At 42.9% G+C, this 17,514-nt stretch overlaps 1 protein-coding gene across 1 annotated transcript in view; it reads right to left on the reverse strand.

Annotated features, from left to right (window-relative positions):
* LOC109932295 (solute carrier family 22 member 5-like) overlaps window positions 1-17,514 on the reverse strand; it is a 106,295-nt gene that overhangs the window by 22,963 nt on the left and 65,818 nt on the right. The window contains exon 5 of the mRNA XM_020531530.2: window positions 8,587-8,713. Within this exon, the coding sequence (XP_020387119.2) occupies window positions 8,587-8,713 (127 nt within the window). The remainder of the gene's footprint in view (window positions 1-8,586; window positions 8,714-17,514) is intronic.

The following is a 17,514-nucleotide window of genomic DNA, read 5'->3' on the forward strand; positions in this document are numbered from 1 at the left end:
GCTGACTCTCAGAATAAGCAATCATCAGTTGATTCTCTCTAATGAGACAGCAGTCCTATGGTTTGGTAAAACCATGGCGACAGACACATTTTCCTCAAATTTGGAAAAGTTCCAATTCACGTGAATATACAAGGTGGTGAATGCTTCCTGATTCTGCATTTTAATTCAAAACAGAGCACAGAACGAACTTCAAAAATTGTGCATCAGAATCAGTGCTCAGTGTTCATTAACTGATTGAAAATGGTGCAGTACAAACTCTCTCCATGGTGACTTTTCCTTTCCCTTCCACAATCACGCATTGTGTTGACTCTACATCACCTACAGATGAGAAAGCTGGAACTCAGCACAAACATAATAAAACCCTGATTTTAATGATATGGAGCTGCAGCACAGTTCATGATACTAGCTTAATTCTCAGAGAACATTATTCACATCGTCTCACTTTCAGTGTGTGTGCTTGGGTGAGTAAAGTGTTTTTGTTGGTAATAGAAATTGCAATGAAAGTACAGTCTTATTTCAGATTGCTTCAATACAAGTGGGAGAGATATAAGCAGGAAGTAAAAACATTGTTGTACAGTCAGAACACATTAAAATGATCTTTACTGGCCTGAGAAAATTGTAAACATTTTGAGCTCTATTTGCATTTGTTTCCTGTTGTTATGGTGAAATCCTTTCTAAGAGACTTATCTATATCTGTATAATCAACAAGAGTGTAATATGATCAGTAGCACAATGACATTCGCAAGTGACACATTTTTAAATCCTAGTTCTTATAACTATAGGGGAGGGGACACTTTGTAAATGACTGTGGCAAGAACGGTCTTGAAGCTGTTGATTTACAGTAAGAGCAGTTTTGCAGCAATGTAATTGTTATGTAGACAGGCTTCACAAATCTTCACAATATCTTTCCCTTATCAATATGATTTCAATCATAGAGTTAAACATGCAGCTAAATTTGCTTCGTTTTAAAAACAATGTACTGTAACATATCATCGGCTGAAGTATTAAGCAATAAAACGTAAAATTGTCTTAGGTTCAGTTCCCCACTCCGTGGGTGGTTTAGCTGAGTTAGGGTTACAATGGGAATGAGAAATAAGTTCTGTATCTCTGGGAGAAATTATTTGGAATGGTGATTTTGTGCAATTGATGAAAAATACATCCTTGGAATTCAAACAATGAACTACAATTACCGGATGAATAGGTGAGTATGAATGTCTACTAAAAAGATGTCTGAAAGTATGAGTTATGCGTGATGTAGTAAGTGGAAAGTCCCTTACAACTGTGCAGGGCACAGCCTATTCCTGGAAATCATGTGTCTTTTAGAAGGCCAGGTTTTTGGATGCTTGCTCAGTTATTTTCCCAACAGCAGTCTTCAGTGTGTATGCAGTGCATAAAACAACACAAGGCATTACTCAGCCCTGGTAATCTTTTACAAAAAAAGAAAACTTACAACTTTCTTGTTGTAAAGGCTTCAGTTAGAATTGCCTGCTCTGTTTGGATCTATTTTTGGAGATTGCATGTCTTAATTTCCTAGTTTGTACTTCACCTAGTTGAACAATCTTTCCCAATCTCCAGTATTTTTAAAACTAATGAACAAAAGTTTCCAAAAAAATGTATAAAACACACAGGGCTAATAATTTGACTGGTCTAGAGAATAATGTGTGATTAGCCTAAGCTCAAGTAATGCAGAAAGCCTGGTAATTCAAGTGGTTGCTGCGTGTAGTTCAATGCTGAAGACACTGCTGAGTGGCTATATTTCTCAGCAGTATGCTCCACACTTGTGCATTCACTAGAGCCAGTTCAAGCTAACCTGCACTGCAGTGAAGATGGGGTGGAAGTAATTGTGGAAAAGTTTATGAGATGATGAGTGGAAATGGTGCCTTGGGCCAGAGGATTTGGATGAAGCTTGTGATGAGGTGGAATACAGAAAAAAAAAAAGCATTGGATTGTGCATATGGCAACGATTGTACATTGGCAGGTCTTTGTTAGAAAACCTGTTGTCACTGCTAAAGACCATTGATCAATCCAGTTCCAGTTTGGCACAGGGCTTTGGACAGAGGGCTTTCCACAGTGCAAGTAGTAGCTACCTCCATCACAGCATTGTGGACCAAAGCATGGTACAGATTTTTCATGGGCTCCATTCTCAGTTTGCATAGCAGCGCAATGACTTAATATGAATGCTGCAGTGGAAACACAGACTGTGAAGCCCCTACACCACAAATAACGCTCAACCTTGACTCAACTACTTTCCAAAACAACCCAACTACACCCTCAATACCCTGATGATTTTTCTTGAACTCCAACTATTCCACCTAGCTGTTCTATCACAACTAATCAAACTAACCCCTGATGACCCGACTCCTCCCAAAGAAACTCGATTAGCTGCTGATCTGACGACCCCATTCTATCAGCAGGTTACCTCTCCAGCCAAAAGACTACCCCCTTGATCTGACTAATCATGCCCAGCCCCTGACACTTTACCCACTTAATCCCAGCAACTGCTACTTTACCCACTTGCCGCATCTTTCCACATCAGCCAGCATACCCATTTACCAACATATGAACCTAAAATTAGGGGCAGGCGTAAGCCATTCAGTTTCTGTAGCCTGCTCAGCCATTCAATAAGATCATGGCTGGTCTAACTCTCCCATACTACTCACTTACTCACTCACCTCTCCACTTACCCAAACTGCCCATTCACTCGTACATTCACTCATCCATTCAATGACATTCAGGACTACCTTTAAAAATAATATATGACAACTGTGCTGCAAAAAGGGTGCATGTCCATCAACTCTCCCCGACATCCGAACCCTCCCTAACTCTATGCTGCTGTACCAAAGTGCCTCAATGAATACTGCGCTCCACATTTCTGGGAGAGTCAGGCTTAGAAAACGTGGCAAGAAAGGGAACCATCAGCAGACTGTTTGATCTGAGCAACAATCCAATGATGATTAGATTCCTGGTGGATTCGGAATACATGTTCAGAAGCTGATGGCCTGCAAATTGTTTGTCCTATTGAGCAGGTGATTTGCTTCTGTGCTTCTGTCAGGAGCTCTAACCTACTGCTGTCAGAGTTTGTGTACTGATTGAACTGTAACTATAGAGTTCTTCCAGAAAGTTCTACTGACTCTAGCAGCATTAGTTTAGGACATTAAATAGAGTTAGACCCTGAAGAAATAACAAAACACAACCTAGTGTTGTATGCGCCTGCGAGGACCCACATGCCATGGAATTAATATATTTCCAGCTCTGGTGTATAAGGTATCAGTAACCATTGGTGTGATGCCACAATGATCAACAGCTGATCTTGGAAGGAGCTAGAACCGAAGAGGTCTAAGGTTACAGTGACTTTGATGGCTATTGGTGGAACATATCAATTGCGACTGGAATTTTCAAGATGTTTAGTCACGTGTGCCTTTTTCACTCAGGTTCCTTCTTGCCCTCCTGATGTTTGGGGCTTTGTTCTTCATGTGGAAGATGCTTTCTCTCGACGCCACTGGACACAAAATCCAAGAGCAATGTCCCCATTGTCAAATACTGGGCTAAATCCTACTTTTTTGGCCAAGAGTCAGCCCTGGAAAGTCTTTTAGAAAGTGCCTTGCAATGTAGCTGAATGAGATTTTTTCACCATGCTTTACCAAATCTACCACATTAACTACCTGTTCTGTCTTGTCTGATTTTAGCCCCGTCTCACCAGTCACTATTCCCAGAACAACTTGTCACCCAATGGATATCTGCTGAAAGACTTGCATCCCTGGCACCATCTTTAAAAATTTGTTGTGTACCTGGACAAACATTTGGAATCCCTTGTTGCCCTTCACTGGCAGCATAATAGCACAACAGCCACAAAGCTACACTGCCATGTTCTAGAACTGAGATAGCATCCACTCCTTCCCTCGCACGTGCAACCCCATTCTCTCAAACAAGAGAAGGAATATTTGGTGAATGTGGACACAAGTCATCCGCGCATTTAGGTAATGAAATGACTTCCTATTAACAAACACAGCTGGCTGTTGATAATGTGCTATGATGACAATACGGGTGCATCTGTGTGAAGCCAGCTATGAAAGCAAAGCCAACTGCCATGACTGCTTGACTCCTAGCATGAAAGGAGAAGTACACAACTTGGTGCACTTTAGTTAGGAGTCCAAATTTAGGAAACCAAATTTTCAGGTAAATGGAGACAGTATGCATAGATCTGGATCTGAGTAACCTCTCAGATACATCTATGAGTGGACGCCTGTGAAATTCTGCAGAGGTCCCTCGTGGCCTCCTGAAAAGAGCCACTTGCATAAAAGTTGAGGGTCACTGTTACCTTCAAGGCAACTTGCACAGGATTTCTACCAAATCTTCATGACTGCAGATGCCCGTTTGGCAGCTGAAAGATGTAGAAGACGTTGACTCTCTGTCAGTTACAGGTAGCTGCATTGATGGCTGTAGTTGTGCTTTCTGGCCAAGGCTTTCTATCAGAGAAGCCCCTTTTGCCCAGATGTTAACCCTCTGCAGTCTGGACTGCAGGTGATGGCTTCTGCTGCTGCTCGATCCGATGATCTATAGCAGCAAGATCACCAGAGGACTAGCAGGATTGATCTGTGCCATTTGAACTTGGGTTTTAGAAGATCTGTGAAGATAGTAATTGTGTCTTCCTTTTGTACAAAGTTTGCCCTGCAGTCTTTCTCCATGTTACCCCTGTTAGTTCCTTCACCAAGCTCTGTTCCCCATTTGGCCTCCTCATGTGTACCATAAAAAAGCTCCATCTTGAATGTTTTCAGAGGATGGCTTCTTAAAGCCAAATTTTCAAGTAAATGGAGACAGTACACACAGATCTGAATGCTTAAAGTGTATCAATGAATCTTCCCATCCACAACGGTCACCTTCCCTTCATAAGGTTGCAGCTTAACACTTTTAATGCTGCCTTGACACACAGAACCACCTGTACCTCTGCCTCTCCCCCACCCTTCCTGTTGTCTGCCTGGAGCTTCTGGTTGGAATTTCAGAGCTGGCAGTACTTGTTGGCCTTGACGGCCAGTGGGTTAGATTATAGATTGCATGCCTTCATCCCTTCATCCCGGGCATCATGCATATTTGAGATATCACAAAGTGGAAATCTGTTAACATTATACTTTGGCTCCATGATGTTGTGGGATCTTGGAATGTGATGCAATGAGTTGTGGAGATATTATTTATGAAATGAACATAGCTGACTAGGATTTTCCATCCATTAGACAGATGATTAAAGTTATGCCCTTCAATTGGCCTGAATTTTTTTGTTTTAATGCTCCCCATCCAAAAAGTTTTCCTCCCACTTTGAAGTAAGAAGGGTTGATGAGGGCAGAGCAGTGGGCATGATCTCCATGGACTTCAGTAAGGCATTCAACCAAGGTTCCTCATGGTAGACTGGTTAGCAAGTTTAGATCACATGGAATACAGGGAGAACTGGCCATTTGGATACAGAACTGGCTCGAAGGTAGAAGACAGAGGGTGGTGGTTAAGGGTTGCTTTTCAGACTGGAGGCCTGTGACCAGCAGTGTGCTACAAGGATCAGTGCTGTGTCCACTGCTTTTTGTCATTTATATAAATGATTTGGATGTGAACATTAGAGATATGGTTTGTAAGTTTGCAGATGACATCAAAATTAGAGGTGTAGTGGACAGCAAAGAATGTTACCTTAGAGTACAATGGGATCTTGATCAGATGGGCCAATGGGCCAAGGAGTGGCAGATGGAGTTTAATTTAGATAAATGTGAGGTGCTGCATCTTGGAAACGCAAATCAGGGCAGACTTCTACATTTGATGGTAAGGTCTTGGGAAGTGTTGCTGAACAAAGAGACCTTGGAGTGCAGGTTCATAGTTCCCTGAAAGTGGAGTTGCAGGTAGATAGGATAGTGAAGAAGGTGTCGGTATGCTTGCCTTTATTGGTCAATACATTGAGTATAGGAGTTGGCAGGTCATGTTGCAGCTGTGCAGGATATTGGTTAGGCTACTATTGGACTATTGTGTGCAATTCTGGTCTCCTTGCTCGGGGAAGGATGTTGTGAAATTTGAAAGGGTTCTGAAAAGACTTACAAGGATGTTGCCAGGGTTGGAGGGTTTCAGCTATAGGGAGAGGCTGAGGAGACTGGGGCTATTTTCCCTGGAGCATCGGAGACTGAGGGGTGACCTTATAGAAGTTTATAAAATCATGGGGGACATGGATAGGGTAGACAAGGTTCTTTCCCTGGGGTAGGGGAGTCCAAAACTAGAGGTCAAGGTTTAAGGTGAGAGGGGAAAGATATAAAAGGGACCTAAGGGGCAACATTTTCACGCACAGGGTGGTGTGTGTTTGGAAGTGGTGGAGGCTGGTACAATTACAATATTTAAAAGACATCTGGATACGTATATGAAGAGGAAGGTTTAGAGGGATACAGGCCAAATGCCAGTGGCACTAGATTATTTAGGATATCTGGTTGGCTTGGACAAGTTGGAATGAAGAGCCTGTTTCCATGTTGTATATCTCTTTGATTCTATGATGGTGCAGCACGATTCTCAGTGGTTAGCGTTGCTACCTCACAGCACCAGTGATCTGGGTTCAATTAAAGCCTGGGGTGACTGTCTGTGTGGAGTTTGCACGTTGTCCCTGTGTCTGTGTGGGTTTCCTCCGGGTGCTCTGGATTCCTCCCACAGTCCAAAGATGTGCAGGTTAGATGGATTGGCCATGCTAAATTGCCCATAGTGTCCTGGGGGGGAAGTGCAGGAATAGTTTAAGGGATGGGTCTGGGTGGGATGCTCTTTGGAGGGTGTGGACTTGATGGGCTGAATGGTCTGCTTCCACACTGTAGAGATTCTATGACTCCATAAGTTATTGAAACCGGTGAAATTTCAGTTCTATGTCTGACCTTTCCCCTGTTACTCACATCGTTTCTCCCATTCCTTACTTGCCTGAAAGACTTATTATTTCTGTCATGTTATAAGCTCTGCCCATTTTGGCCAATCTCATCTGTGTGATAAATAACTTCACCTTTTTGCCTCTGAGCTCATCATTTTCCTGGTCCCAATGCTTGTCTTGGCCCTTTCCCCTTCATGATTGGGACGATCTTCACCATTACATTTCTGTCTTTGAGTATGTTTAAGGTAGATGGGATGGGTAAAAGGCATTGCAGTGATTGGTCAGCTGTGATCATATTGAATGGCACACCAGGCTTGACAGGCTGAATTGCCTGTTCCTATGTTGATACCCTCACCATGAGTTGTATGAGATTTTACCAAATCTCACCTTATCACATTTAATTTTCCTGCCTAGCTACATCCCATTGTTGGGCTTCTCTCAATATCTGGTGGTGACTCCTGGTGACTCTCCCAGCTACGGCTCCAAACTACGCAGGACACAACAGAAACTGTAGCGTTGTGCATCTGTCCGCACTCCCCTGGACAGGCCTAATCGCTGGACTGACAGCACCCACCCTTCTCCCACTGATACTCCCTCCAATGTGCTGTTTATGTTCTACTATGTCCTTCAGCCATAACCTTCCTCCTCGCTTTAGTTATTTGGGCCATATGGTAGATCATGAACTCAGCCTACTTTCCTCCCCTTTGTCGCCTCAACTTTATTTGGAGATCCAACAGGACTAGACAGGATGTATGCAGGAAGGATGTTCCTGAGGAGTGGGTAGCCCAGAACTAGGGACACAGTCTACATATATGGATTTGGCCATTTAAGACTCAGATGAGGAGAAATTTCTTCACACAGGGTGGTGAGCCTGTGAAATTCCCTGGAAAGTCGTTGAGGCCAAACACTGAATGTTTTCAAGAAGGAAATCGATATAGTTCTCAGGGCTAAAGGGATCAAAGGGTCTGGGGAGAAAATGGGAATAAGGTACTGAGTTGGATAATTAGCCATGATTGTATAGAACTATCGGGCAGGCCGGAAATGCTGAACAACCTACTTCTATTCCCATTTTCTAGGTTTCTGTAAGTTACCCAGAGTAAAACGTGCATTTATGGGTGAAAAATGGAGGCTGACTCCTAAACATAAATAAACAAATTATGCATGGAAAGGGGGATTGACTTGAATGCTGAGCATATACAAGAACCTCAAATAATCAAGAATGCCACCTGGCTTAATAATTGTTCCAAACAAATAGGTAAGATATTAAATTCAGCCCTGGGGCTGTGCTGAATTATTTGTAGTTGGGTTAAAACATTTGGCTTCCAGAACAAAAAGAATGAGAGAAGGTTCAGCATTAATGCGACTTGTTTGTACAATTGTTGGCGCTCCAATTGTTTTAAGAACCTCAGGAATCTCAATTCTAGTGGCCTTATGTTGAATTCTCCTGGAAAGTCCAAGTGCATTTGCTTTTGGGTGAAGATGGAATGGGGCTTGGTTGTGAAAACCTGGATAGCCAAATACCTTGACAGCACTCATTATCTAGCTTCATATTTGAAAAAGTCATGTCGACAAGGAGATGACTGACATCTGTTGAATTCTAACATAGCCAAAACATATTCAATGTATTCAGTGCAGAAGGCGGCTGAGAAAGTTGGACCATTAAACAGCAGGCTTATATTAAAGAGCTGAAAGAACGAAAGCATTATGAGTGCTAATACCTCCAAATCATTGAAGAGCTCCTCTGGTAGAGTAAGACCATTTTTCTTTGCAACGTGTTGGAATATTGCTTCTGCCTCCTGTACCCTCCCCTTTGACAGCAGCCAGCGTGGAGATTCATAAACAAACCTGGGATTAGAAGTGTTATTTTAAGAAATGAAGATTGCATAAAGAACTTGTGAAGATACTATTAATATTAAAATTGTATTTAATAACATATAAACATGTAAATGCATTCAAATTCAGAACCAGCATCGGCCCATTTGATGTATATTTTGTCATGAATTTTGGGACAAACAGAAATATTTTCTCAAGTACACTATGAGCAAGGGTTTCCAAATTTTAGACGTACTCAAACCATAGAATTTAATTTGGACCATGCATATCTTACTCACTGGTTGGAGAACAGGTCATCAGCACTGGCCACTGGTGGGCCCTTTAGAGAGTGAGGAGCTGGGAGCAGACAGGTCACACACTGTGATCTGCTGCCTAATCAGACACTGGCATCTCCTTAATGATACCAGTGGGAATGCTGGCTGCTACTGGCAATGCCCTCTGGGCAACCGCAAAGGTTGTCACCGGATCTCCAGACGCAGGTGAGCGAGGTGGGATGTGGGTTGTGAGGAGTGGGATGCTGGATAGGTCAAGAGGTAAGAGGCAAGGACAGGAGGTGGCTTCCCAGGGGCCTTTCTTTCCTAATGCCAGGTGTTGAAATAGGGCACAGAGTCCTGTGAATTGGAAACTCCCCTCTCTGAAACTGCAGGCAATCCCAGTAGGGTTTTCTGATGGTCTTTGGGAGGCATGAAAGAGTCATATGATGCCCATTTAATCCCTAGGCTACTCATAAATTCTGGTGGGCTTTGGGTTAATTCATGACAAGTGGTTCATGAATGAACTGAAATGACATCCTGCCATGAGTGGGTGAATCACACATATTGGATGCTTCTCACCTTCGATTTAGTCATGTGAAGGTTTCAAACCACCCACAGACTGACACACAGCCTTTCCTGTGACTCAGTAGACCCAGACTGCTCTCATTTCCTACCATGACGGGATAGATCAAATTGAACACAATGTGTGTGTGTGTATTTTGCAGCGTTGGTGATACTGTAGCTTGACAAAAGCAAGTAATTAGAACAAAGCTTGCTTAAAAAAGACAAGAGGTTGAAACTTTTCATCTTGACTCATATGAACTAGGATACAAGAAACAGACTTGAGAAAAAGAGACTCTGTTTCTTACAGCGAGAGGAGAGGGTGGTGTTTGGCAGGAAATGCAGCAAGAACAGTTAACTGTCAATCTTAATTCTCACACCAGGCAGGTCAATTCTGATTGGTCAGGGCACTGCCATGGGAATGCAGCTGTTTGGCTGACAGATTTGAGTCTGATTTTTTTTTTGCCGAAAATGCAAGTTCAAGCAGAGAATTTCATTTTCTTATCTTCCCAGGAAGAATCCCAAGAAAAATCCTTGGTAATTATGATCTAGGTCATGGGAAACAAGAATAAATACCCACATAGCAGAACTGAGGAAGTATGGTCTGAGGAAGGTGGTCTCACTAATACAAAAATTCTTGAGGGCCTAATGAAAGCATCAAGCTCATCAAGAAATTACACACAGCTTTCCCATCGAATTGAGAATAAAAATCTGGAGGTACAGATTGAAGTGCTGCATATAATCCTATGGAAACCACGAATGAGAAGAGAGGACCGATGTCCTGAGATCCAGGATATGGTCAGGAAGAAATTATATGGTTTAGAAATCCAAGATATTGCAGGAAAGAAAATTGTCTGAGTCAACAGGAAAGCTGTCCTGTACTAAGGAAATACTAAACGTCTTCCAATTGTTGCAGGGTTTTGTCAGGAAAGACACCCTCTGTGAAGGAAGTACCAGAGGTGAAAATGCCACCAGTCGAAGTGGGTATTCAACCTCACACTGTCAGGAGTGGAAATAGAATCAACAGCTTTTGATAAGCATTCCAAGGCCAAAGAGAAAGCATTCTGAGAAAGTAAGTGAACCACCCAGAGCACCTGAATTTGGAAAGCCAGAGATGTGTGGTGGAATTGGGTGAGTGGTAAATGCATTTATACATGCAAACATACAACACTAAAAATGAGAAAAAAATATTTTGAGGGGGAATGTTGAAAGGGTGTCTCCCCTTGTGGCAGACCCTTAAACGAAATGTGGACACAGTATAAAAGTAGAGGATGACCTGAGAGAGAGAGATGATGAAAAATAATTTCTTCCAGATTGTTGGTGTCTGGAATTATCTTCCACACAGAACATTGGAGGCAGGGGCATTTTGAATATGTTTAAGGCTGAGTTAGATAGATTATTCATTGACAAGGAATTGGGAGTGGGGAATAGACAAGAAAGTGCAGTTTAGGCCACAATCAGATCAGCTATGATCTTATCCAATGGTGGAGCAGGCTTGAAGGACTGAATGGCCAACTCCTGCCCTGATGTATGTTTAAATGTACATTGGTCAGGTGGAGAGGAGAGAATCACTTGGGAGTGGTGATGAGAAATTTTAAATTCACATCCAATTGCAAAGAGAAAAATACCTTTCAATATGCTAGAATGCTCGACTGAAGTATATTTTAGAAATGCACTGGCTAAGAAAAGGTGGAAGGGGAAATTGGTGAACAACAGCATTTGTTTTTAAAGTAGTTGCAAAAGGATAGAAAAAAAAGTATTTTTAATGGAATTTATGAAAACTAGGTTTCAGCTGTTAGGATAAGTAAAAACAATGAAATTTCAATATAAAAAATTATATGTAGAATAATAATTTTTTAAAAGAATGGCAGGTGAGAGGAAAACTTAAGTGTGTAACATGATAAACCAAAATCAAGTAGGACCAATAAGTTATTTTGTAAATGCAGTGAAAAGAAAATTAGTAAAGGTGAGGTGAGACTGCTGAGATGAGAGAATTGTCAACTTGTAGTGTCCAGTAGTTCCTCTGTCGCAGCATCACCACTGGAAGGGCATTCTCTGAAGAGGAGCAACATGGAGATCAGATTCACAGGTTAGTCCAAGGTCTTGCTCAGGCCAGGCAGATAGGCCTGGGTGAGTGGGGGTGAGGGTTGGGGCTCATGTAGTAGGTGCGTGAAATACCTCAGATACCTTAGCAGGGAGAGGCCTCTGCTAGGCACAACCCTAATCCAGAAGGCTTGCCATATTCTAATGGGAGGGTTGGACACTTGGTGCCATCCTTCCTCACTGTGGCTAAGAGCCTAGTGGCAGTGGAGGTGGGGGTGGGGGTCACTTTTAAAGTGACCAAAACAGCCCACTTAAGGGTCTCATTTGAGAGAGTGGGCTGGAGGTGCCAGGGGTGGGTAGTGTGAGCACTACACCCCTCTGACCTGCCACCTGGCCCAGGGTATAAAGTTGTCACCAAAGTTTCAAGTGACTATTGAGTGTGACTGTGCCCAGACTGCACGAGAATGTCCTATGTTAATAAGGGAGACAATTAACTAAGGTGATTAGAGTACAACTTGCTTAACATCAGTGGTAGGAAATATATTAGAGATTTCTCGAGGATAACAAAGCTAGACGTAAAAAAACTGAAAATAATCCAGTTGAAACTTTTCAGTGTTCCATTAAACACACTTCTAGCACCCTCTGCTGGAATGTAGCTGAACATACAAAGATCCACATAAAGAACTTGAACTGATACGCAATGCGAACGTATATCTTTGAATGCTTTACAGAGGACGCTGGAGAACATGAAGCAGGAAACAGAAGATGAAATAGGGTGGGCTACAGTGGTGGGAGTGGGAGTGGATGCATGGAGGGAGAGATCAAAGCTATATTTGAAGTGAAAGATTTTTTATTGACTTTGGTAGAGAGGAAAACTCTCAGCAAAGCAAAGAGGTTTAGAGGAGAATTTCAAAAACTTGGATGTAGCAGGTAAGTTTGGAAAGCAGGCTTTAATTTCACAGAATCACAGAATTGTTACAGTACAGCAAGAGGCCACTCAGCCTATCAGGTCTGCATCAAATCTTCAATAAGCATCATTACCTGGTGCCAATTTCTTGCTTTTTCCCCACGTCCCTTGCATATTATTTCTATCCAAATAACCATCCAATGTCCTCATGATGTCTCAATTGAACCTGCCTCCTCCACACTGCCAGGCAGGACATTCCAGACGTTAACTACCCGCTGAATGAAAAAGGTTTTTCGCTTAAGTCACACTTGCTTGTTTTGCACATCATTTTTAATCTGTACCGTCCTGTTCTTGGCCCTTTTCCAAGTGGGAACAACTTCGCTCCACCTGCTTGGTCCATACTACATGATTTTGAAAACCTCTACGAAATTTCTTCTCAGCCATTTTTTTTCTTTAAAAAGAACAGTCCCTAACTGCTTCAAATTATTCTCATAACTAAAGTTTCTCAGTCCTGGGACCATACTTATAGATGAAGTCTGCACTCTCTCCGAGTCTGTTCCTGATGGTCATTACGTTTGTGACTTTATTGAAGGCTTCATCATCGGTGGGTCTGGTCCATTCCTCCTGGTGGCTGTGCAGCGGTTTCAGCGGTGGCTATAGCGATGGCGGCATGGGGTGGTTCTGGTCCGTTCCTTGCGGCTATGGCGGCAATGTGGCGGCTTCGGGTGGCGGCTGAAGTGGCGATGGCTTCAGCACCGTGCTGACTCGGTGGGTTTGTCTGTCAGTCGTGGCTATGGCAGCGATACAGTGGCTTTGGTGTTGACTTCAGTGGTGGCAGTGTGGTGGGTCCAGCCCGGAAATCCTTGCTTTGATGCCCTCAGGGGCAGCTTCAGCAGCAGCGTCCTGTAGCCATTCCACAAATCTGGGAGCCGTGGAGGGAACAAAAGATGAGCTTTGTCCTTATTTTGTCTCAATTATTTCTTTTTGTAATTTCTGTCATTAAAATGATGCCCAATTGTGGTGACTTATACACATCTCATCATATTTTCACAATAAATTGCTATATGTTGCTATAGCAACAATGTGATGCCCGCAATTAGACACAATACTCTGGCTGAGGTCTCACAAGTGTCTCGTACAAGTTCAACATCACTTCCTTGTTTTTGTGCTCTATGTTCTTATTAATAGGGACAAGGATACTGTTTGCCATCTTTAATGATCTGTGCACATATACACCTAGGTTCCACTGCTCCTGCACCTCCTTTAGAATTGTGCCCCCTATTTTATATTGTCTTTCAATTTTCCTCTGACCAAAGTGCATCACCTCACACTTCTTTGCAGTGAAGCTCATGTGCCACCAATCCATCCACCCCACTAACATGTCAATATCCTCTTGGAGTTCTACGCTGTCCGCCTCACAGTTTACAATTTTTCAAGATTTGTGTCATCTCCAAAGTTTGAAGTTGTCCTCCTGTGCACCAAGATCCAGATTATTAATATATAACATGAAAGCAAAGGTCCTAATAAGAACTCCTGCGGAACTCCACTAACAAACCTTCATCCAGCCTGAAAAATATCCATTGTTCATACTCTCTGTTTCCTATCACTCAGCCAGTTTTGTATCCAAATTACTACTGTCCATTTCCTCAGAAGATTGTTGTGTGGCACTGTATCAAACACCTCTGGAAATCCATGTATACCACATGAGCAGCATTATTCTCGACCCTTTCTGTTTTTTTATTGTAGAAATATACGTTGTTCATTAAAAATCATCTGTACGTACATATCTGTGCTATCTTCCCAACAAGGAAAAAGGAACACAAATGATGCATTAGGATTTTACATCCCACAGAGTTACTGTGTGGTTGCAAATATCAAGGACATTTTTATCTCATGCGAGAAGAAAATATTTACATTTTGAGTCACTGAGAAGGTCTGATAACTGAACAGACCCTCGTTGTACTTTGGCAGAAAGATCTTAGATTGTGGGTCTTTCCCCCCCTCTGCCTTGATGGCAGCTGCCCCAAGCTTTAGTGCATTCCTCAGCATGTAACCCTGGACCTTGATGGCAGCTGCCCCAAGCTTTAGTGCATTCCTCAGCATGTAGCCCTCGACCTTGGAATGTGCCAGTCTGCAACACTCAGTCAAGGTCAACTCTTTGCACTGGAAGATCAACAGGTTTCTGGCAGACCAAAGAGCATCTTTCACTGAGTTGATGGTCCTCCAGCATAGTCTGTGTTGGTCTCAGTGTGCGTCACAAGGAACAGACTGTAGAGTACAGAATCCTGCGTCACAGAGCAGCTTGGGATGAGCCTTGACAAAAGCCACTGCATCTTTCTCCAGATCTTCTTTGCATAGGTACCTTCCAGGAGGAGATGTGTGAGAGTCTCCTCAACAAGGCAGCTGCTTTGAGGGCAGCATGTGGTGATGGAGAGAGTCCATGCATACGTGAAAGATCTGATGGGTAGTGCCTGCCTAACCACCAGCTAAGCTATTTCGATCCTCTCTATCACCTCTTCAAAAAACTCCAGCAAATTAGTTAAACCAGATTTACCTGTTAGAAAGCCATTCCGACTCTCCCCAGTCAACCCACCTTTTCCTTGTGATTACTAATACTATCCCAAATAATTGTTTCTTGCAGTTTTCCCACTGCCAAAGTTAAACTGGCAGGGCTATAAATTGCTGGGATTCTCCTTGCAACTTTTTCTTGAACGAGGATGTGATATTTACATTTAGATTGAACTAATTCAAAGAACTTTACTGGGTATATATGACCAGAATTCTTAGGATGAAAGGCTTGCTTAGTGATGAGAGAGTGAGTAACTTGGACCAAAACACTCTGGAGTTTAGAGAAATGAAAGGTGACCTCACTGAAATGTACAAGATACCGAAAGTGGTTTGGTATGTTTGTCACTGTTTCCTCTAACTGTGGAATAAAGAAAATGGCGGCACAGTCCAGAATATGGGGTTGATCATATGGATAAAATGAGGTAAAATTTCTTCAAAGGTTTGTGAATATCTGGAACTCTCGAGGGGTTTTGATGCTCCCTGGATCATTAAGTTCAGATCTAGGATGTGCGGTACGGGGCAGTGCCAGAAAGTGGAATTGAAGCAGCGCTCAGCCTTGATCATATGGCATAATGGAATAGACTTGTGGGGATCTATGATCTTAAGAATATGGAGGAACTTCATGGGTCCTTAAAGTTGATATGATGAGGGAATGGAATCAGAGAGGCTGTGAAGTTTACAAAAGGAGAACGGGGGTGGTCTATGTGTCAGGGAGGACATAGTACATTACAATATTAGAACAGTACAACATTACAACCAAAGTGCGTGGTTCAAGGTTACAGGACTGTCACAAAACTGGTTAGCCAAAGGACCAGTATGCCATTCAATCATGCCTGCTTTGTAGTAACCATAGAATCCCCAAAGTGTAGAAGCAAGCCATTCTGCCCATCCAAACAGCATCCCACCCAGACCCAGCCCCCTTCTTTATAACCCTGCATTTCCCTGGACACGATATACAATTTAGTATGGCCAATCCACCTACCCTGCACACCTTTGGGCTGTGGGAGGAAACCAGAGCACCTGGAGGAAACCCATGCAAGCACAGGGAGAACATGCAAACTCCACACAGATAGTTGCCCAAAGGTGGGATTGAACCCAGGTTCCTGGCACTGTCAGGCAGCAGTGCTAATCGCTGAGCCACTGTGCCACTTCACCACTGAGCCTCTGTGTCACAATGCTTGCAAATTGTTAGAATGCAATATCAACATTCGTGGGGGAAATACTCTGAAATGTGTCTTAAAATGTTGTTTAAAATTTAAACTTAACTACACCAAATAGAATGCAGATGTTGTACTGGCTGCTGGGAATTGGGTTTAAGCTGATACAAATGCTCAACTCTTGTAAATTATCAGGTGACTTTTACACATAGTGGCTACAAAATTCAGTTTCATTGTGTTTCTAGTGTCCACGTTACAGAGGCCCAAAACTAACAAAGAGTTAGTTTGATCACTTCTGGCACTTTTGCAATAGATGTAATGATGTGCCAGAAATATACAGTTATAAGGTTATAATAGCACAGAGGGATGCCATTAAACTCATCACATCTAAGTTTGCAAACTGTGATTTGATGTATTCCCGCTTTCATTACATGATATGACCCCATGTTTCAGCCAATTACACAATTACGCACTAATCTTTGTGCTGCAGCATTGTCATCCTATGCTGTTTGAAAGGCAAGTGGGATTGCCAATTCTTCTTGGTGGCACTGACTGCTGGACATTTGTGCTGCCATTTTATCAGGCTTGCATTTAGGAGATCATCCCTGCAGAGCTAGTAAATTTTTATGCTTGTGTGACTTCTTCCTGCGCTGCATGGGTAGCTGAGACATTGGCCACTGGACATTGCACCAGGAATCAGTTTGTAAGCTGTGATGGAGTTGGACAACTCTTTGATGCTTCACAAATTCTGTGCCAAATTGGAGCTGGACTCCTCCATTCTCATTGTCAGCAACAAGAGCCTCTGTGACAGGCCTATGAATGCACTAAGAACTTGTTGTGCATGTTCACAGCTCTAACAAACAGCCCACGCTAGTCTTCATCCAAGTCTGCTGCAGCAGAAAACCTGGGTCTTTGCTGTCTGTGAACTGCCAGATTCAGGGCTGAATTTAATGCCCCCTGGTGGTGAGATTTGGTTATGGCTGTCAGTTTGATTGGTTGGGATGCACAGGGTAGGTATCTCACCACCTCCCCATTTCATCCCAATTATATTTGTGGAAGGAGGGCTTATGGTGGTCTTAACACCCAGATTCCAAGTGCGACCCTTAACTGGCCAATTAATACCTGCTGAGAGCACATCCCCTACAATTTCCTCCAACCCTCTACCCTACTCTACTCACTGCTCCCACTCCCTGTGATCCCCCTTCTGCCATACTTATACTTCTTCATTGGTTCTAGGATGAATCCTGGTGAAGGCCCAAGTGTATTTCAGATAGCAGCCACTGCTTTTGGTTTTGCTGCCAGAAATACACTGCTGATTTTCCA

This window comes from Rhincodon typus, chromosome 12 (assembly GCF_021869965.1).
Source record: "Rhincodon typus isolate 14 chromosome 12, sRhiTyp1.1, whole genome shotgun sequence".
Classification (NCBI taxonomy): Eukaryota; Metazoa; Chordata; class Chondrichthyes; order Orectolobiformes; family Rhincodontidae; genus Rhincodon; species Rhincodon typus.